This window comes from Pelobates fuscus, chromosome 4 (genome assembly GCF_036172605.1).
Source record: "Pelobates fuscus isolate aPelFus1 chromosome 4, aPelFus1.pri, whole genome shotgun sequence".
Classification (NCBI taxonomy): domain Eukaryota; kingdom Metazoa; phylum Chordata; class Amphibia; order Anura; family Pelobatidae; genus Pelobates; species Pelobates fuscus.
The window spans coordinates 117,799,372-117,821,205 of NC_086320.1; the positions used below are offsets into that span (position 1 = coordinate 117,799,372).

Sequence of the window (21,834 nt, forward strand, 5' to 3'; positions counted from 1 at the left end):
ATAACTTGGTGAGAATTCAACAAGGTCACGAGTGGAAGACTGCGTTTAATACCCGCTACGGGCATTATGAGTACACGGTCATGCCTTTTGGCCTTTGTAACGCACCGGCAGTATTCCAGGATCTGATTAACGAAGTTCTTAGGGAATTTCAACAGGATTGTGTTATTGTATACCTGGATGACATTCTCATACACTCTAGAGAGATTGAGACCCACCATAGACAAGTCAGAAAGGTATTACACAAACTTCTACAACACGGCTTATACTGCAAATTGGAGAAATGCAGCTTTGACCAGATCCAGATAGATTTTCTTGGATACGTGATTTCTGGGGAAGGCTTTAAAATGGATCCTGACAAACTCCAGTCTATTCTAGATTGGCCATTGCCTAAGGGACTCAAGGCTATCCAGAGGTTTATTGGGTTCTCCAATTATTATAGGCGCTTCATTAAGGGTTACTCTTCTATTATTGCACCTATTACCAATATGACCAAACAAGGGGCTGATACTAAGACTTGGTCTACTGAAGCTCTCGTTGCTTTCAAAAATCTCAAAGAACTTTTTGCTTCTGCTCCAATATTAGTCCATCCTGATACGTCCTTGCCGTTCCTACTTGAGGTCGATGCCTCTGAGACAGGAGTAGGTGCCGTTCTCTCACAAAGGTTGGGGGTGGATAAACCGTTACATCCTTGTGGTTTTTTTTCCAAGAAACTTTCTGGGCCTGAAAGCAGGTATGACATCGGAGACAGGGAATTGTTAGCAGTCATTAAAGCCTTGAAAGAGTGGAGACATCTATTGGAGGGCACCTTACATCCGGTTACTATTTTGACGGACCACAAGAACTTGTCCTATATTGGGGAGGCTAAGCGTTTGTCCTCTAGGCAAGCTCGTTGGTCCTTATTCCTGACTCATTTCAATTATGTGCTTACTTACAGACCTGGCTCTAAGAACTCTAAGGCCGATGCTTTGTCTCGACAATATGAACCTTTCACTGTATCTGAACCGATTCTTTCTTCTATAGTTCCTAAATGCAAGATTGTTGCTAATACGAATTTAAGGATTCATTCCCCGTTACTGGCCGAGATCATTAAGCTGCAACATCTAGCACCTAAACAGACTCCTGAGGGTCGACATTTCGTTCCTCCTACTCTTCAACTGGAGCTGTTGCAATGTTTCCATAACAGCAAGATGGCGGGACATCCTGGTATCCGCAAGACGTATGCTTTGATTTCTAAAGACTTCTGGTGGCCTGCTTTACGTAAAGATACTAAAGATTTCATCGCTGCGTGTGAAGTGTGTACTAAGACCAAACAACCTCATACGCTCCCAAGTGGATTCCTGCATCCCTTAGAGGTACCAGAGAAACCATGGTCTTGTTTGGCCATGGACTTTATTGTCGATCTACCTATCTCTAAAAAACAGACTGTTATCCTCACCATGGTTGACAGATTCACCAAGATGGCCCACTTCATTCCCTTGCCTAAACTTCCATCCTCCCCAGAGTTGGCAGAGATATTCGCGAGGGAGATTTTTCGCTTACATGGGATACCTTCCCAAATCGTATCTGACAGAGGGTCCCAATTTGTTTCCCGTTTTTGGAGATCCTTTTGTTCTCAACTAGGTATTAAATTAAATTTCTCTTCTGCCTATCATCCCCAGTCTAACGGAGCTGCTGAACGTACTAACCAAAAGATTGAGCAATATCTACGTTGTTTTGTTTCCGAACACCAGGACGATTGGGTCGGTTTGATTCCTTGGGCGGAGTTTGCGCACAACAATCTCGTTTGTGACTCTACTCATTCAAGCCCCTTCTTCATGAACTATGGGTTTCATCCATCTATTCTTCCCTCGGTTTCTCCTTCCCAAGGTGTACCGTCGGTTGATGTACATGTTGCCAATTTGAGAAAGTTGTGGGATCAGACTCGACAAATTCTTCTAGACAATTCTATGCTGGTTAAGAAACACGCCGATAAACGTAGAAGGGCGGCTCCGATTTTCGTTCCAGGCGATAGAGTATGGTTAAGCACTAGGAATATTCGGCTTAAAGTTCCTTCCATGAAATTCGCTCCTCGATATATTGGTCCTTACAGGATCTTGACTCGAATTAACCCAGTGGCGTATCGTCTAGCTCTCCCAGCTGCCTTACGCATCCCTAACTCCTTTCACGTTTCATTGTTGAAACCCCTAGTCTGTAACAGATTCTCCTCCACGATCGCCCCTCCTCGCTCTGTTCAGGTGGAGGGTCAGGAGGAGTATGAGGTTAACTCCATCATTGATTCTCGTATCTCTCGGGGGAGAGTACAATATTTGGTCGACTGGAAGGGATATGGTCCTGAGGAGAGAAGTTGGGTACCACAAGAGGATGTTCATGCTCCTCGCCTTCGCAGGGCGTTTCACTCACGCTTTCCGTCTCGTCCCGGTTCCTTACGCCCGGTGGGCGTATCTGAGAGGGGGGGTACTGTCAGGGTACCTGAAGCCTCTACCTCCGAAAGAGGTAGAGACTTAGTAGTTTACTCCTCCAGCAGGTCGGCTTCCTCCATCCCTCGCGGCTCCCCTAGACACTCTCACGCCGGCCGCGAGGGATCCGTCTCATTTTATGACGTCACGCACGCTGCCCGACGTCATGACGTCAGTCCGGACCGATCTGTCACTCAAGTGACTGGAAGCCACTCAGGACTCGGCGGAGGCGGGCATACTCACTGTAACCAGGGTATTTAAACCTGTTTCTCCCATTCACTTATTGCCCTGTCATGGTTCTAGCCTGTCTAGTCACACAGTGCTCTGGCTATTTCAGTTATTCCTTTGGTTCTGACCCGGCTAGTTTGACTTACTCTGTTTCCCTCTGGCATCCTTGACCCGGCTTGTTCCTCGCTCACCTGTCCTCTCGTTCCCTCGACCTCGGCTTGTTTCTGACCATTCTCTTTACTCTCCGTACGTTAGTCCGGCCATTCTAAGGTCCGGTATACGTACCCTGTCCTGTTTGTACTTTGCGTGTTGGATCCCTGTCCCGATCCTGACACTGTGGTTTGTTTAAATTTTTTTTTGGTTCACAACTTGTACATTTGGCTGCGGTCTTAAGGGGTTAATATCTTCAGTAGTTTAGTCACGATTTATATCCAATATCCAACGCCTTAAAAAATATTTGATATTTTAGTTGCGTTTTTGCTCATGTGTTATTTGCATGATCTCTCCATGTTGTTGGCTAGGTTACTGCCCAAAATTATTACGTTAATTTAACAAGTCTCTGTTAGAGATTCATTCATGGATGAAAAGAATTGTGACCTCAAGTTTCAAAATTGGAAGCAGCAGTATACGAAAGCAAAAATTCAATTAAGCGGAGCTGGAGGAAAGAATGTTACATGGCTGGGATTCATGGGTCCTGAGATTATTGTATGTGTATGGATGGCTAGGGCTAATTAATGTGGATAAATGGAATTATGGGTGAGGATGGATGGCTGGGGTTAATGAGTGGATGTATATCAGCTAATATGGGTATGGATGCATGGCTGGGATCATCACCCTGTACATGTATGTCTGCTCCTTTGTTTAAGATGTCGCTGATACTAACACCATTGACAAGATGAGTGTCCAAAATGTATTCTGGTGCTGACATCTTTTCTTTTTGAGGCCTCAGCTGTAAGTACTCTCACCTCATCTTCCTCTACAGCTCTGGTCTGTAGGAGATTGCTTGTGGGATTTAATAAACTGTTGCTCAAATTAAGTAGAAAATGTCACCAATGACATTGAAGTACTTTTTTTGTAAGTACAACTCAACTTTTACACATTACGTACTCTAAAAATATGAGCAAGTAATACTGGTAAAATTATTCTAGTCAAAAGCACATACATAGATAGAAATACATAGATAGGCGTGAAAATCAATTCTTGATAACATGACTTGTTGAGATGTAAACAGGGCTGAAATACTGGAAAACTGGGAGTGCAACTTGCCTTTTGAAAATAAATATGCCACAAAGTATAAAACATTCTACTACTATCTAGTTAGACTCCAACACAAAACTCAATATTGTAGTAGGAAATGGTAAATTATTAAATGAAAACTAATGCTCCCATGGAGCAAGATTAAACATTAAACGTCTAAACATACTAAGAGGTGTAATGAGAGTTGAATAGCCGCTAAAGAGACATGGGAATTTTATATAAAACTACTACTAAAGAAACAATAAATGAAATTGTCCTAAGTTTTACTGATATAAAATCTAGGGAAGCTTAAATTGTACAGTTTATGTTAAGCCTAAAACATCTCAAATAAATGTGTAGCTTGACGTGTCTCTTAAGCAAGACAGATTTAGGTTTTCCCATCTGTTTGACAGCTATAGAAAGGGACAGTGACATTCCTTACTATTCTGGCTTTGCTTGTGAAATGTAATATGGTTAAGTGGTAACTAAAACCACATGAGATGTAAAAAGTCACTAGGCCTGAATGCCAACCCCTAAGAATAAGCATGAAGCATACGTACCGTCCTCTGAACAAAGGAACCACATAATCAACAGCTTCATTCTCTTTGTCGTCCAGTTGGGTTAAGTATTTCGACCTTTTCGCCATGGGACTAAGTTTACGTGATTTGTCTTCTATCATTGTCTGAGATGACGTGAGTCTAGAGGAAAATTCATAAAATTAGATTTTAACAGAAGTCAAGCTGAAGTACTAGATTCCATTAGACGAGATAAGCTTATCCTTTGAAATTGGATAGCATTTTTGCTATAGAAGTCAATGGGAGAACTGCTGCTCTGTCACCAGAGTTAATCCAACCTGTAGTTTAAAGTCAAAAAATAAATGAGCCTTTTTTTTTTCAAAATTGTTTTTATTTGATTCCAGGGATTAAATGTCATTCAGGAGATAAAGAATGAAATGGCTCTTGTTTGCCTTGCTAGAAACGGGTTCTGTTACACAATTTACAACATATTAATTATATCTCTGGGTCAATTACAAAATTTACAACATATTAATTATATCTCTAGGTCAATTACAAAATTTACAACATATTAATTATATCTCTTGGTCAATTGGTGAATGGTTAACTCACCCTTTTTTACTACCTCTTAATAAAAAGACTATTGTGCAAATCTATAATTAATCCGAGACATAGTGATTTTTTTGCCTTTACTTTTAATCATAGATAGCATTAAAATTAAATGAACACATTGTCCAATAAAAGTCCTTGATTCTTCGAGCTGAAATACTATATAAGTGCATTTACACCTTGAAATTCAATATATTCCTTCTACAGTTACAATATGTCTGATGAAAAGCTAAGATGGCTACATGGAATGTTGCAATCAATGGTCTAGACCAGGGTTTGGCAACCTTTTAGTAATGTTATGCTAAAGTAATACCTTTGGTTTAACATTACCGTATTATTTAAATAACCTGCATATATTGGGAAATTGCCTAACATATGCTTATGTTATGTAGGGATGCAGTTGCTTCTTTATGGGGTTGTAAGTGTGTGTATGTGGGATGTGTGGGAACTCTAAATTTGTGAATTTAGCTAGTTTTGAGGGTTTGATATTATTATTATTATTATTAATAACAAACAACATTATTACAAAAAGCTGAATATAGTAGAAGAAATGTATCCAGTCAGAATGCTGGATAAATACAAAATTTTAACAAATTACAACATTATTGTTGTACTATTATTGATAGAAAACAGTGTTTCATTTGAGAAATCAAGTCATGATCACATCACTTGGATGTAACTTCAACTCTATCATTGCCAATTTTTTTTACATATCATGACGTTCTAAAGCTTGTGCTCTCACCATGCAGATGCACAGACTTGGCAAGAACCAGATATTTATTCATGGCTACCTATTATATTTCTGATCCAGAGACATCGCTTCACATTTGTATGACGCAATGCACCCTATTTTGTCACTCAGCTAAATGTGTTTCTTGTGTTTCTATGTCATAATAAATAGCAAACACTAGCTTAAGCACATGGGAACTGTCCGCTGCAAGCCTGTAACAGTGTATGTATTTATAGTTTTGTGGTTCTGTGTCTTGACTATAGTTTAATACAGTCCAAGTGCCATTGGATGACTTGGATATTTCAACATTCTGTTTTGGGACCGCTTCTATTTAACATTTATAAATGATCTTGAAATGGGCATTGAAAGCCATGTATCAGTGTTTGCAGATGACACAAAACTTTGTAAAGTAATAAAATGTGAGCAGGATATTGCTTTGCTTCAGAGGGATTTGGATAGATTGGGGGACTGGGCACTAAAATGGCAGATGAAATTTAACGTAGAAAAATGCAAAGTTATGCACTTCGGGGTTAAGAATGCACAAGCAATTTACACCCTAAATGGTAGTGCACTAGGGATAACCACACACGAGAAGGATTTGGGAATTGTTATAGACAACAAATTAGGTAGCAATATGCAATGTCAATCTGCCGTTGCTAAGGCCAGTAAGGTTTTGTCATGTATAAATAGGGGCATAAATTCTCGAGATGAAAGTATAATTTTGCCTCTTTATAAATCGCTAGTAAGACCACACCTTGAATATGCTGTGCAATTTTGGGCACCTGTTCTAAAGAAGGATATCATGGCACTAGAAAAAGTGCAGAGACGAGCTACAAAATTGATAAAAGGAATGGAGCATTTTAGTTATGAAGAAAGGTTAAAAAATTTAAATCTCTTCAGTTTGGAAAAACGGCGCCTTAGAGGGGATATGATAACATTATACAAATATATTCGGGGCCAGTACAAACCATTATCTGGAAATCTATTCATAAACAGGGCTATACATAGGACACGAGGTCACACATTTAGGCTTGAAGAAAGGAGATTTCATCTAAGGCAAAGAAAAGGTTTTTTTACAGTAAGAGCAATAAGGATATGGAATTCATTGCCGGAAGAGGTGGTTTTGTCAGAGTCTATACAGATGTTTAAGTTGCAATTGGATAAATACTTGCAAAAACATAACATACAGGGATACAATTTCTAATTAGTGGGGTAATAGCTGCTTGATCCAAGGAGACATCTGACTGCTATTTTGGGGTCAAGAAGGAATTTTTTTCCTAGTTTGTTGCAAAATTGGAAGAGCTTCAGACTGGGTTTTTTGCCTTCTTTTGGATCAACAGCAAAAGCATATGTGAAGAAGGCTGAACTTGATGGATGCAAGTCTCTTTTCAGCTATGTAACTATGTAACTATGTAACTATGTAACATTGACTATTCTAGGCTCCAGTTTCCTTGCATGTTTTTGACTATTTTTTATTCTATCACTGAGACTTTAGCTTGTTCCAGTTTATGCATTGTTACATTTTAGCAGGTATTTCTTTATATCCCTTCTGACCAAGGATTGATGGTGCATCTCTTTGTACCTTTACATATAGATAGGTTCCAAAATGTCAGAACATATATTGGATGTGACGGAGTTCCTGAACTCCGAATGAGTACCACTGCCCGGTCCACTTTCTAGCTGCTTGGCTGAACCCTGGGACGCTTCAGCTGAAATTGCCAAAGCCTAACTGGGGTCTCTCTGGAACTCTTCCATCCGACTATGTGGCTGCTCTCTCCTTCCAGGCAGGTATACACACCTCTGCCTACACTGTGAATAGTTATTGCATTTATAAAGTCAATTGCGGCTCTCAGGCTTAGCTCTCTTTTTTTTAGGTAAATTTCTGTTTTATTAAAGCAAATTGGTGTATTACAGAAAGAAAGAGATGCATCCGGTTAGTACGGTGAAGCACGCAGGTTTTTGGTTAAGGACATTTCATCACATGGTTTGAGATGCGCAGATCTCTTCGCAATGCACAACATTTTCCCTGTACTTTCCATCCTTCATATGTCAACCAGTTGTAATGCGTGATTGTGAGCTTTTTTGTATCTGTGTGCCCTGACTACTGTCTCCCAGTCCCATTTTTACTTTTGTTATCCCTTACGCCCCCCCCCCGAGGCGGCTGCTGTCGTGAGACTGTGACCCAGGCTACCTGCCTGAGCTGTCCGAGCTCCGCCCCTTCTTTCTAGGGCAGAGCAGGGCAGGCAGCAGGCAGTCCACCTCCCTCGACTGGCTTGTCCGTGGGTCCGTGTTGAGCTTCCGCGTCAATGGTGCTGCCCAGGACCCTGACAGCTCTCTTTTTTTTACTTGTCCTGGACTAGAGGGATAGAGCAGCCAGCCAACAGGTCCGAAGACTCTGTTAGTGGGATCCCTGAACAAATCCACACAGGACACATAGTTCCAAAATGAACTAAGAAACAATATTTTATTTTGAACGAGGACTACCCTTTGGGGACTACTCCTTAAACATGTGCTGACACCCATGAAAATATAAACAACATACATAGGTGAAAAACAAGCAACATAATAATGTCTCAAATATACAAATCAATGCATTGTCCAATTTCCACAAACAGAGTGCAATGGAGAGCCCCCTTTAAAAAAAAAAAAAAAAAAAAAAGGATATCCCAACCTCACAAACTCAAACCAGAAGTGAAAGCAGTCTGAATTATCCCCATGTACCTGCCTCCCCAAAACAGAACCCCATTCCAGACCAGGGCCGATAGTCGATGGGAAGGAGGCTGGCCTGCAGTCCTCTCCAAGTAAAAGGTAACAGAAGATTCTGTTACATTTCTCCCCCTTCTAATAGAGACTGACCTTGAAAGACACTCTCAATGGGTTGACTCCTAGGTTAGTCAGTACTTTCATTTTCTGTAACTCAAATCCAAAGCAATTGTCAGCATAGAGTGCAGTTGTAACAGAGTCATTTACCCAGCCAATCTTGTCATCCCCTGTAGTATATAGCTGCTGCTGGGTAGAAGTGTTATATACACCTCAAGTCCTATCAACCACTGGAGAGAATACAGAGTGGCCAGTGTCTCTAAAACATTGAGTTGGGGATCTGAGTCAACTGCCCAGCATCCCAAAATTACACAGGTGGAGATCGTAGTTCCCTCCACCCATACAGGACAAATATCCATCTCTCCTTTGGCACTCTGTCCCGATGCCAGCTGGGGTTGTGGTGAGCTCCTCATTCTGCTGCTGGAGAGAGAGCCGGTGCAACTCATCTCCCTGTCACATACTCCAGCACGCATGCAGGGCTCCCAGTCGTAGTTTGACGGTCCCCCAATTGCTAGGAAGCCATCCCACTGCTGCCTCCAAATGTGACAGAACTGTACTCCAACCAAGTCTGCTTCCCAGGTGGACCCTGGAACACTTCAGCCCCACCAAAGCCTGACTGGGGTCTCTCTGGAGCTCCTTCACCCGGCTCTCTCTTTCCAGGCCGGTATCATCCCCTCTGCCTACTCCTGTGCAGCTCTCCTTCCTAGGCAGGTATCCACATCTCTGCCTACACAGTTCCAAAAGAAACTAACATACAAAACTTTATTTTTCAACTAGAACTAACGTTTGGAAACTAGTCCTTAAACATGTGGTGACAACCATAAAATATAAATAACATACATAAGGTGCAGAACAAGCAACATAATAATATCACAAATATATAACATAATTACAACTTTCCAAACTATGGGAAAAAAGAGATATATAGAAGAAACTTGTCATTATTTAGCATGTTCCTAATTTGCATATTGTAATTATACAATCAGTGCATTCTCCAGTTTCCACCAACAGAGGGCAATGGAGAGCCCATTTTAGAACAAGGATATCCCAACCTCACAAACCCAGACCAGGGGGGAAAGCAGTCCGAATGATCCCAGTGTACCTGCCTCCTCAAAAACAGAATCCCATTCCAGTCCAGGGTCCATAGTCGGTGGGAAGGAGGCTGACATGCAGTCCTTTCTAAGTACCAAGATAACAGAAAATTCTGTTACACTGGACATGTTTAACATTGAATAGAATTAAATAGAATGTTGATTTTTTTTTTTTAAATCAGCTTTATTTTGCATAAACTACCGTACATGGAACTGCTTGCTGAAGATTTAAAATGTCACCAGTTACTAGATTTGGTCTGATCAGCCATGCAGCAAACACAAAAGGTGTTACCTAAGACTAATGTTAACTGGGTCAGGGAAATTTGTGCTGATTTATAATTCTTGCAATATCTGTAAGAGACACAATTCCCGACCATAGAAAAAAACTATCTGAACTAATAGCTAATCATTTGTAATAATAATTTGCTAATAAGTAATGTATGGACTTTTGGACAATTAAGCTCACTTAAAAATCACAGATTTTGATCTAACAGACAAGTAACTGCTGAGCAGTAATATTGGATTGATTGCCTCGCTGTGTTTCCCTGCCTTTCTATGTTCCTTCTGTTCCCCAGGCCGCTTGGGATATCTGCTGGCTTTTTAGGCACAGTGTCCAGGTGCATTAATCGCAGTTCTTCTGACAGATAGTACATTGAGCAAACCGGTGACATCAAGGAAAGATGTAGGTTGAGAACAAGAACAGCTAAAAATGGAGTGATTAAAAAACTTTGGATGGTGCTTGCCCCTCCAAACATAAATTTGATATAAACATATATTTATATGTGCACATGATGTGTACATGATATAATTTCCATTATTAAAATGATGTCATTTCCTTTATGAATATGATTTTCAGTTATATACTGTTGATCTAAATGATGCTCTTTTACCTTTTACATTTGCTGCAGTCATACATGTGATAAACATAAACTAGGATATCACAACATATAAAAATGTTGGATGCACTACACATTTAATTTTTATTAGAACTTGAATTTGGAGGAGGAAATAATCAGCAAATTAAGGTCACACAAACTGGTTGTGACTTCAGAAATGTAGGCTAGCTTCATACAGGAATATTATATACAATAAGTTCTAAGAAACGGTTTGTTCGTTACCCATATTGGCTGCTGTGTGAGGCCGACTGACGTTTTTCGTCACGCTGGTACTGGCTCATGGTTGACTTCAGTTCTGTGCTACGATATCCACGGTCATAATGCTGGTGCCGTTTTTGGTAGAAGGGTAAAGACATCCTGCTACCTTTGTTCAGCGTTTATACTAGATTTAAACAAATATAGTCATTGAATTCGGCAGTTTTAGGATGTTGATTAATTGGTTAAATCCAGTTAATTTGATTAATTGGTTTCAGGTTGTTGATTAGTTGGTTTGTTAGAACGCCATTAGTCTACTTTCCGTTGTGAAAAAAAACAGGCATCTTTTAGAATTATACATTTATTGTGAGGTTGTTATTATAATTTTTTAAGTTGATTCTGGCAAAGAGAGGAAAATGGCGACCTTCATTCATACTTGCTAGCATCACAAATTTCTAAAACGTGTTTAGAACTTCACTAGTAAATGCTTTAGCACTCATGTAGTAGATGTGTTCAAGCACATATATAATTATCCATAAATTGATACCCTTACCCATCATAAATAACACTCTATAACCTTAAAAAAATGGCAGTGATATTTAGACAAATAGTTGCACAACTAAAGCCCTGACTTGGCAACTAAGTCAGAATTATTGACTAAATGCTGAATTGTAGTAAACTGAAATCTGAATGGAAAATATTAAGCAAACATAATTGGTCTGGAAAAATTCCTGCACTCTTGCCATTCAATATGTTGCCATTCCAATCTTTCAGAACGCAGAATGTAGTCAATAATTTAAAGTTGCAAGTCACAGTTTGACATAGATATGAGGTAAGCCTGTCCAGTTAACAGCTAGTCAGTAGTTGTGTCCACCATCCTCCTAGAGAGGTATCCACATGTTCTAAAAACAATGGAAAATACTGGGGGGAAAAAAGTGACAAGCAGTAATGCTAGATAAGTAGTAGAGTGTTGCATACTGGTATCAGTAGCACCGGAGGTTTGCTAACCTCAAAATATATCCACAAATACAAAGCCACAGGCTGCACAGTGTAGGGTCAACAAGATAGTTACATTGTGGAATACAGGACAAAACAAGGATAGATGTTTCAGCCGTGAGGCCTTAATCATGTGTCACATGATTGGTTACCCTACACTGTAGCTCTTCACTTGAAGAAGTTATGCTAATCCTTATAGTAGCTGCTGGGCTTTAATGAAACACTTCCAGAGTCTGAGAGCCTACAAATAGTCGCAGCAAAGTCCCATAACCTAGTTAGTTCTAGGTATCGAAGATTGACAAAATCAGAAAATGCACCAAATCTGGGATGTTAAAAAGACCAAAAAATAGGTACAGTTATATCCGGATAAACAAGGAATAGCTAGAATATACTTTGGTATCACATAAGGGTAATAAGGTTTGAAAGTCTCAGATATTTATGCTAGTAGACTCAAACATTATATTTGGACAGCCGATCAGTGAGGGAAAAGTAAACAAACTGACAAGTGATTTTGATATATATTTGAACATACAAGTGTAGCATCATTTACTACACTTGTATGGATGGACAAGAAATGGTAAGATGATGGATGGATAGAGGTGGTGGAGAGAATAATATGCAAGGGCAAGACACCATGAGAGATATGTCAAGAACCAAACAAGACCTGTGCCACATATGACAAATGAGTGGACAGTTTCATAAGGAGAGGTGAAAGGTGGCAGAAATGTCAATAAAAATGAGTATGTATACATGTCTCTTAGACAAGGTCATTTATTGCTTTACAGAGTGCTGTTTTTGGCAATATGCTAGGAATAGATGCTAGATTCCATTGGGTTAATTAGATCAATACAGGAAAAATAGCAGGAAAGATGACAGTTTTATATGTTCAAGTAGTTAGAAGATGGGAAAGAGGAAAGGTAGGATGGAAGATGGACAGATAGGTACAATTTAAAAAAGGCACCATGAAGGGATGAAAGTGAAAAAGTAACACTTTGCAGTTTGGATTAAAGAAGCAGTGCACACTTGTTTTAATTGCATGATTAAACATGTGCCTGTTTTACTCCAATAACCGTGACAGACTCACACATGGTTATTCGGTAAACAAAATTCGGTGAAAATTACAAAATTTCAACTGTAATAGCAATTTTCCTTTTTACTAAAGCCAAATAAAAAGAAAATATGGTTGGCCCGAGCGAATCTGCAGCAATCGCCAAGATTCATTCGGTGACCGGATTTAAATTAGTGCTTTTGTGTCCGAATCCTATATAGGGTATAGATATATTCTTCATTGCCTGCTTATTGTCTGTTGTATTTTACATAAGACTCTGGCTGACTAAGTACTTACTTTTAATTAACACTTCAAATGACTCATACTGTAAACAAATGGTCAAAAATTATATTATTCTACTTTATATGGAAATATTAATATTTAGCAACAACACAAAGCCTTTTACTTGGGGCCTGTGTTTGCTAGTGTCCTATTCCTAGGAATGCTGCAAAACTGCATTGAGAAGATTTACATATGTGCAGTTAAAAGTTCTCTTTGCCTTGCAACATCCTGAGAGGGAAGAAGAGAGGGAGTCTAATCAGTGTGATTCATACAGAGCAGGATCTGGTGCTAGGTTTTTCTCTCCCTGCCATTGCATAATCACAGCCTGTTTTTGTCATTAGTTGAATGGTCTGAAACTGAGCAGGGTGGGTAAGGGGGGTGGGGTTAGAAGAAACTCCCCTAGCTCAGAGGTGTGCTCAATAATGCAATCTGACCAAGTTTATAGTAAGTTTATAAGCGTATATTACATATTTGTGAAATATTTTTTTGTTTTTCTTTTGGTTTGTATATCTCTTTAAAATTATTTGCTATATGGGTTAAACAAAAAATAGTCACATGATACATGTCCCTGTAATGGACTAAGAAGCGAAAACAAGCATTACGTGAAATACATTTCCTTTGAGGCTTTAATTTTTCTATAGACCATGTACTAACAAGGTCAGAAGACCTTGGAAACAATGATAAAATGGGACTGACCTGCTGCATTTTCCTGAGTCTCAGAACTTAATACATGGAGACAGGTGCTGTCACAAGTAGTGTCAATCATGTAGTCACAATATCCCACAGTAGTACATAACCTTTATATGTAATATACACCAGAGGTGAGACTGACACAGTATACATGGATACAATTAATTTAATATTTACGTAAGAAGGTGCACACTCCTAAAAGAAGATACACCTTATCTGTATCTCACATTAATTTACTATAAGATACAGTTTACCGTTTACATTTCATCACTAATGGCCAACTTTGGTCCTTTGGACTAACCCGAATACCAGATAACCCGAATACCAGATAATTAGAGTTTAGAGGATTATTTTCTGTAATGGTTCATCCCAGCAAAATACCATTGTCACCACACAAGGTAGGAAACTTGCTTTTAATAAATAGCATTCATTTAGAGAATGGCACAACCTAAACATTTTGACTCTTATAGCAGATCAATGTGATGTAACTGTTGATTTGGGGAATTTAAAAAAAAATATTTTATGTCAAGAAGGTTTTTGTTATCACTCTGACACAAACTTAGAAACAGTGCCAAAGACTGGATACGTTTTTATTCATTTCTATCTTCTTGATTTCAAAACGCAGTTACTTTCATAGGTTAGAATTAGTAAATTTGTATCTATAAGCAGCCTAATTAAAGGTACTTCCAAAACAAACCACAAAATGTCCTGTGATATGAACACATGAGTAAAAATATACTTATGTAAGTGATGCGTTTTGCCCCAAATTGCATGGTCTTTCTCAGATCTGGCTCATTCTAATTAAAAATGAGTCAGTGGGCAGCTATTGCTGCCCATTCTCTAAAAGAAATACCAGTGGGCATCAGGTACAGGTCTTCTCGTTGACCTTGGCCATGGGCATTGGGTGGGTACTTCAAATTAAATAATCGGGAGTGTAAAGGCCTCTGACCAACCTCTGCCCCACCTGTGGTTTGTAGCATAAACAGATTCCACCTATAGGCAGCAGGTTGTGGCTTTATAAAAAAAACATGGAGGAAGGGGGGCATATGAATGCCCCTACAGGCAACACACATAGGCAGTTGGTAAGGGCGCTGTAAAGAAAACATTGGGGGACATACTTATGTCACTCCCAGGCACCACCCATAGATGGCAGGTGGTGGTTCTTTAAAAAAAAAAAAAACACAGCAGGCACATACTAAAGCCCCCAATAGGTGGCACGTAGGGGCTTCTACTATAATAAACAGGAGGGGGACACCCCATTGCCCCTCAGCCCCCATTTATAGGTGGTGGGTGCAGGCTATTTAATAATCCATAACATGACCAACCCTTGCAAAGTTAGGGATAATCCCCTACCAAGTCTTTGAATAGAGGACAATAGCCAACCCCCCACCCTCACTCTAATAATAGTGAAGGTGCAAAAATCTAATACCTGTATTATACAAAAAAAAAATCATACTTATGTTCATCTTGTCTCTTATAAATCTTCTTTTCTCCAGCCTCCAAAAATGCCCCCGCAAAAATCAATTACGTCCAAATACTACTTTTAAAAATAAAAAAAATTAATCAAATTGTGGTTCAACAAATAGCGTCCATTGGCCCTACCTCACTATTATTAGGGTGAGAGTATATCCCACCATCTTATTACATTTAAAGGGACACTATAGGCACCCACACCACTTCAGCTCGTTAAAGTGGTCTGGGTGCAATGTCCCTTAACCCTACAGTGATAATTATTGCAGTTTCTAAGAAACCTCTCAGGGTTATACAGTTATATAGCTGAAAAGAGACTTGCGTCCATCAAGTTCAGCCTTACTCACGTATGTTTTTGCTGTTGATACAACTACCTCTAGTGGCTGTCTACCAGACAGCTACTAGAAGGAATTCCGGGTAGTTAGGCAACCAAAAGTCGCCCAAATTACGCTGGACGTCATCACGCTTTGCATGAGTACATCCAGCGTCAATCAAATCCCCATAAGAAAGCATTGAAACAATCCTAATGCGAGCGCGGCACTTGCCACGAATGCACATTAGGTCTCCCCCGCTGGCTGACGTCAGCAGGGGAGGAGTGTGACTCAGCGCCCAGGGACATCAGCACTGGATTCAGGTATGTGACTGAAGGGAATTTAACCCCCACTGCGCTGCGGAAGGGGGGGGGGACACTAAAGGAACAGTTTTGTTTTCCTGGCACTGTAGTATCCCTTTAATACCGCCACGTGAAGTTAATGGGTGTGTAGGGGATGGAAAATACCATATCCACACCCACTTGATTATTTAATAGCCCCTACCTCCCATCCATGGGAGGCGGCTGGTGCTGATGACAGTGGATATAGCCCTCCTAGTTATTATATTAGTAGCCCTACCTGTTGCCTATACAGTGGTAGGCAGGAACGACATTAGTATATCCTCCCATGTTTTTTTACAGAGCCCCCACCTGCTGCCTATGGATGGAGGCTGGGGGGGGTGGACTGTCTATCCCTCATTATATAATTTTCAGTCCCCCACCTAATGCCCACAAGTGGGAACACAGGAGGCCTGCGCCTATTCTATTTACAGTGAGCAGCCACTGGTATGCCCCCCACCCACGTATTAGACATGCCACCACCCATGGCATGGTGACTGGGCCGTGTCAACTAAATATGACCCCCATAGGCTTTTTAAATGTGGCAGCTGGCTAGCAAGTGCTGGCCAGCCTCCACATGATAACCCTTTGCACTGACTAATGTTGACAGTAAAGTCCCAATCATGAAATAAATTAAACAATATATCCATTGACCTCTTTGTTTGTTTTATTGTCCATTTGCCAATTCAGAATTTAGAATTTTGTACAAACCATTGATTGGCCAAAGTAAGAAGCAAATGCACAAGTTTGCAGTTTTAATATTTTGCAAATTCCACGCCTAGTACTGGCAGTTAGAAAGACAGCCACAAGGGTTTCTAAAATAAATAGATTAAATTATTAAATTTCTACGGCGTTGGCTTCATCATATGAAGTACACTGACACTGGACACGATGTGTAGCTAATGCTTTTCTATCAGAAGTATTGAACTCAATGCTTCCCAAAGAGAAGCTGAATTGGCAGTGGCTTCACTGCAGGATATATTACATCATATAATGTATAACAGAAATTATGAGATCATCATCTTAAGCGCTTGCTATAGTTTGCAATGTATTGAAATCAATGATTTGCTAACTTGTCTGGCATAACTCATAATTTCAAATGGGGAAAATGGAGCATCTGAACCTCTAACAGCACTGTTAAAAAAAGAATATCCTGCAAGGCAGGCTATATAGTAAATAACATTGGTCCATTCATTTCTACTTTGCTTGTGTAACAAGTTGCCATTTAAAAACATCTGATATACTTTTTGTGCACTGAAAGCTCAAGCAACTAGAGTGAAATTTAAAGGTTCATAAATTAATAAATGAATAAACATCAGTCACTTGCAGTATTTGTGGCTATTATGCATCATTTGTTGCCCATTAAATATTTATCCAAAGCGTACATTCCATTAATACCAGAATAATGTAACACTATATGATTGCGTGAGAGAAATAGGGTGTTTTATGTATCCCACGTGTTCTGTATCCTACACCAAGTCAACCACCAGCCATCCATTCCTTTCTAATTTCTTAAAACTCACACCCTTTTTTTCCTCTCCATTTCCTAGTCTATCATTGTGAAATATGATCCGTCATGTCTATTCCATACATTTATCCTACCAGCTGCTTCTTACCTCACCAGCCAGTCATGTTGGAGAATGGAGATGGTAAAGGGAGAAACTCTTAAAATATTTTTTTTTCCCTACACTATCTCCAGTCATCATTACATCTCAACTGGCACTATACGTTTACCTCTTGACCTACAGCTTGCAATTGTGGGGTCACACCAGCTATTTAAAAAAAACATTATTATCTCCACTTGCTGTTTCCAGCTCTTTAATATCTCATTTCGTTTTTTGTTACAAAATACAGGTGTGCGTCACCTCCATTCCCTCTTTGTCTCCATGTTTTTCTTCCAGGTTGCATCATTCTACCTCTTAAATTTTGCTACCAAATTAAATACCCTTTACATTCTATTGGCCACCATAATTTTTACAAATTCTTGAAAGCACAGCTTGAACAGTCCAGCCTATTTGTGACCTCATCTGACCTATTGATCATTTCATTTTAACCCAGCTCAATTGACCTTTAATTCTTCAACACTATGCCCATAACCTTGACTTCTACATGTCCTTCCCAATGTGGAACATCCACTCACTGACTTTTCTATTATTAAATTATCTCTAAGAGTGAAGAAAAATGCATTTTGAATGAACACTATAGTCACCAAAACAACTTTAGCTTTATGAAGCAATTTTAGTATATAGATCATGCCTCTGAAGTTTCACTGATCAATTCCCTGGAAATAAGAGTTAAATCACTTTTGTTTCTGTCCATGCAGCCCTATCCACACCTCCCCTGGCTGTGACTGACACAGCCTGCATGAAAATTTTTTAATTTTCAATCAGATTTTACTTGCTTTCAATGGTTTTATTTCCTACTGTGTACATTGAACTTTAATTATATACAGGAGGCTCCTGCAGGGCCTAGCAAGCTATTAACAAACCAGGAGATACAAAATTCTAATTTAAACAGAATTTGCAATAAAGGAAGTGTAAACATTATTTGACTCTTTACCAGAAGTGTTTAGGAAGGCTGTTTAGGAAGTCACATGCAGGGAGGTGTGACTATGGCTGTATAAACAAAGTTATTTAATTTACAAAATATGCATGGAATACAAAAACAGACAAACTGAAATTTGAAAATGTATCACATTAAAATACAATCTGTTTTATTGGGATTACTAATCTCGCCAAACAATGTAATTCATTGTTTTTCTCCTTTTTTTTTTTTTTCTTAATTCTTATTTTTTCCAGTAAATCAGCTTCCTATTTATTAAACATGTCCTCAATGATCCAAAGGGCCTCACAGGCATTATTTAATAGTTCTAATTACAATTTTTAGGATTCTGAGCAAAGAAATGTACTGTTTTACAAATTAAATCAACTTCTGGTCCAACGCCATTAAATGGACACTATAGTCACCAGAACACTACACCTTATTTGTGCTGGTGAGTAGAATCATTACCTTCAGGCTTTTTGCTGTAAACACTGTTTTTTCAGAGAAAATGCAGTGTTTACATTACAGCATAGTGATAACTTCACTGGCCACTCCTCAGATGGCTGTTAGAGATCCTTCCTGGGTCATGGCTGCCTAAAATGCAACCACACATTCAGTGTCTCCTCCCTCTGCATGCATACACTGAACTTTCCTCATAGAGATTCATTGATTCAATTCATCTACATGAGGAGATGCTGATTGGCCAGGGCTGTGTTTGAATTGTGCTGGCTCTGCCCCTGATCTGCCTCCTTGTCAGTCTCAGCCAATCCTATGGAGAAGCACTGTGATTGGATCAGGCCACCACTTCTGATGATGTCAACAGACAGATTGCTATTCTAAGGCAAACAGCATGCAGAGTTACAGCTTCAGGCTTGAATACAAGTAAGATATTGCAATATTTAGGGAGGCATGAGGGGCCCAGGGCGGCTTGATGGTGGTTTTAACACTATAGGGTCAGGAATACATGTTTGTCTTTCCTGACCCTATAGTGTTCCTTTAAGCATTCACTGTGAAAAATATACTGCAGCAGTACTAAAAGGACATTTAAAAACTAACATTTGAATTGAAGTTCTCAAATTCAACCACCTTTCCATCCTATTTAGCTTACAAACTTCATCAAACACTACAGCAACACACACATCCCCCTCTCCCTAGCAATGCCCGTACACAATGCAATTTAATTATATTTAACATTAAAAAATCACAATTTCAAGTTCCAAATTGTGTGTAACTCTACATTACAAAGTATATACTCCCATAGTCACGTAGAACATATAGAGACATCTGTCATCATATATTAGATATGAAGGCACCATCATATAGCATTTTAACAACTGCCTACACCTTTTACACAAAAATAAGATATAAAAGTTATACCAAACAGGTGGAGCGCTCTAAATAGTAGAGGGGTTTACTCACCCCTTTGGTACAATGACAGTCTTGAAAAACTTGAATGTACATATACAAGGGAACAAAAAAAAACAGAACAAAAGATATAGTGCAGACGGTTTCCCAAAATAGACAGTTGATGATTAAAAAATGACTGAAACCACTCACATGGACAGGAGCCTATGTAGCATTGGCTCCGTAAAAGGATCCTTTATGCTCTTAGGGCAGCAAAACACCCCTTTATCCCAGGCTGTATCCCTCCAGGAATATACAACGAGAAAGAAAGCAGAAAAGCAACTGTGTAGAATAACATATACTATAATAGTATTAAAGATGTAAATAGTTGCGCTCACCTTCTCCAGAGCCCTGAAATCCCGGCTCTGAGGTTGATAAACAGTGTGCTACTTTAGGGGGGAATAGCACTTTCCCCAATGGAGTTCCTGGCGGCTAGAAAGGACTTTGGACTAAAGTATAAAATAGTAAAGTATAAATGTATTAACAATGCAGTAAAAACAAATTAAATACGTACTAGAAAGTAAAAAATCTGATTAAAGTCCAATAAAACGTCCAGAATAATCAGCTAAACGCGTTTCACTCTATGAGCTTCCTCAGTAGCTGTATAGTAGCCTCAGGAATCCTTCTTCTTTTTAAATGTTTAAAAGTCCTTGTGGATCCTCCTCTTGAAGTCACATGGTATGTGATTAATCACTAATCGAAAACAGGTTTCATCCTACATTATATGCTAGGAAAGAACATCTGTGGTAGAAAAGTTCTCATTTGTTGACAGAATTGTCAATCATCAGTAGTGTTTAGTTACATAATGTTTATTGGTGGTGACATAATTTTAAGTATCCAATAGTATTAATGGTTGGCGGAAGTGGCATCACTTAATAATATTGCCAATGAAAACAGTATGTATTTAGTGAAGGAACAAAAACCTATTATTTGTCATGTACATCAGAATATATGGATGTATTATCATTATAAAATTCATTGAGGAAAAAAAACGAGCGTTGATCGGGGGGAGCACTTCCGCTGACGTCACTAAAAAATGTGCGTCAGAACAGACACTCCCTCCGAGATTGCCCATAAACCGGAACTAATGTGCAGGGAAAAATAGTCAGAGGGGAAAGAATGGGCAACGCACACCTTCCGGCGGCAATCGCCGCTCTGTGGTATCTCCGTCCGCCGGAAGTGACGTGCCGGAGATCGAGCCCGGCTTTCAATAATTAATAAATAGTCAATAAGTGGAAAATGTACTAATAAATAAAAAATACCAATAAAGAGATATGATGTAATTGACAAATATAGGGCATAGTAAGGGAAAGAGGGTATAATGGGGGGGAAAAGGGACAATCTCCCTAAGGAGATTCATAGTAATTTATGGAGAGGGGAAATAGAGACAATAACAAGAAATAGTAACAAAAAAATATAAAAATAGGAAAAATTAAAACAGATTATTAGTCAATAAATGCATATTTTTTCCTATATACAGCCTTGGATGAAGGGGTGTTTTGCTGCCCTAAGAGCATAAAGGATTATTTTACGGAGCCAATACTACATAGGCTCCTGTCCATGTGAGTAGTTTCAGTCATTTTTTTAATCATCAACTGTCTATTTTGGGAAACCGTCTGCACTATATCTTTTGTTCTGTTTTTTGTTCCCTTGTATATGTACTTTCAAGTTTTTCAAGACTGTCATTGTACCAAAGGGGTGAGTAAACCCCTCTACTATTTAGAGCGCTCCACTTGTTTGGTATAACTTTTATACCTTATTTTTGTGTGTTTGTTTTTTATTGTGGGTAAGGGGTATTCCACTTTTAGTGTTGAGCAGCTTTTACATTTCGGGCACTGTAAAGTAACACTCTCTATCTCTTTTCTAGAGGTAGTTTCTTATATTGCCTACACCTTTTGTTGATCAATTTATCTGAAAACAAACAAAAGATTTCGAATTAACTTGGGCATGCTCGGTACTGAACATTCAGGAACATCAG

The 21,834-nt window shown here is 39.2% G+C and overlaps 1 protein-coding gene across 3 annotated transcripts in view; it reads right to left on the reverse strand.

The window, feature by feature from the left end:
* The window catches only part of MYOM1 (myomesin 1), a 114,049-nt gene that overhangs the window by 75,148 nt on the left and 17,067 nt on the right, over positions 1 to 21,834 (reverse strand). For 2 of the 3 annotated variants that reach the window (XM_063451514.1, XM_063451512.1), the window contains exons 2-3: positions 10,804 to 10,963; positions 4,481 to 4,618 (exon numbers count right to left, since the gene is read on the reverse strand). In XM_063451514.1, the coding sequence (XP_063307584.1) occupies positions 4,481 to 4,618; positions 10,804 to 10,937 (272 nt within the window). In that variant the 5' untranslated portion in view covers positions 10,938 to 10,963. The remainder of the gene's footprint in view (positions 1 to 4,480; positions 4,619 to 10,803; positions 10,964 to 21,834) is intronic. The other variant, XM_063451513.1, reaches the window with a different exon arrangement.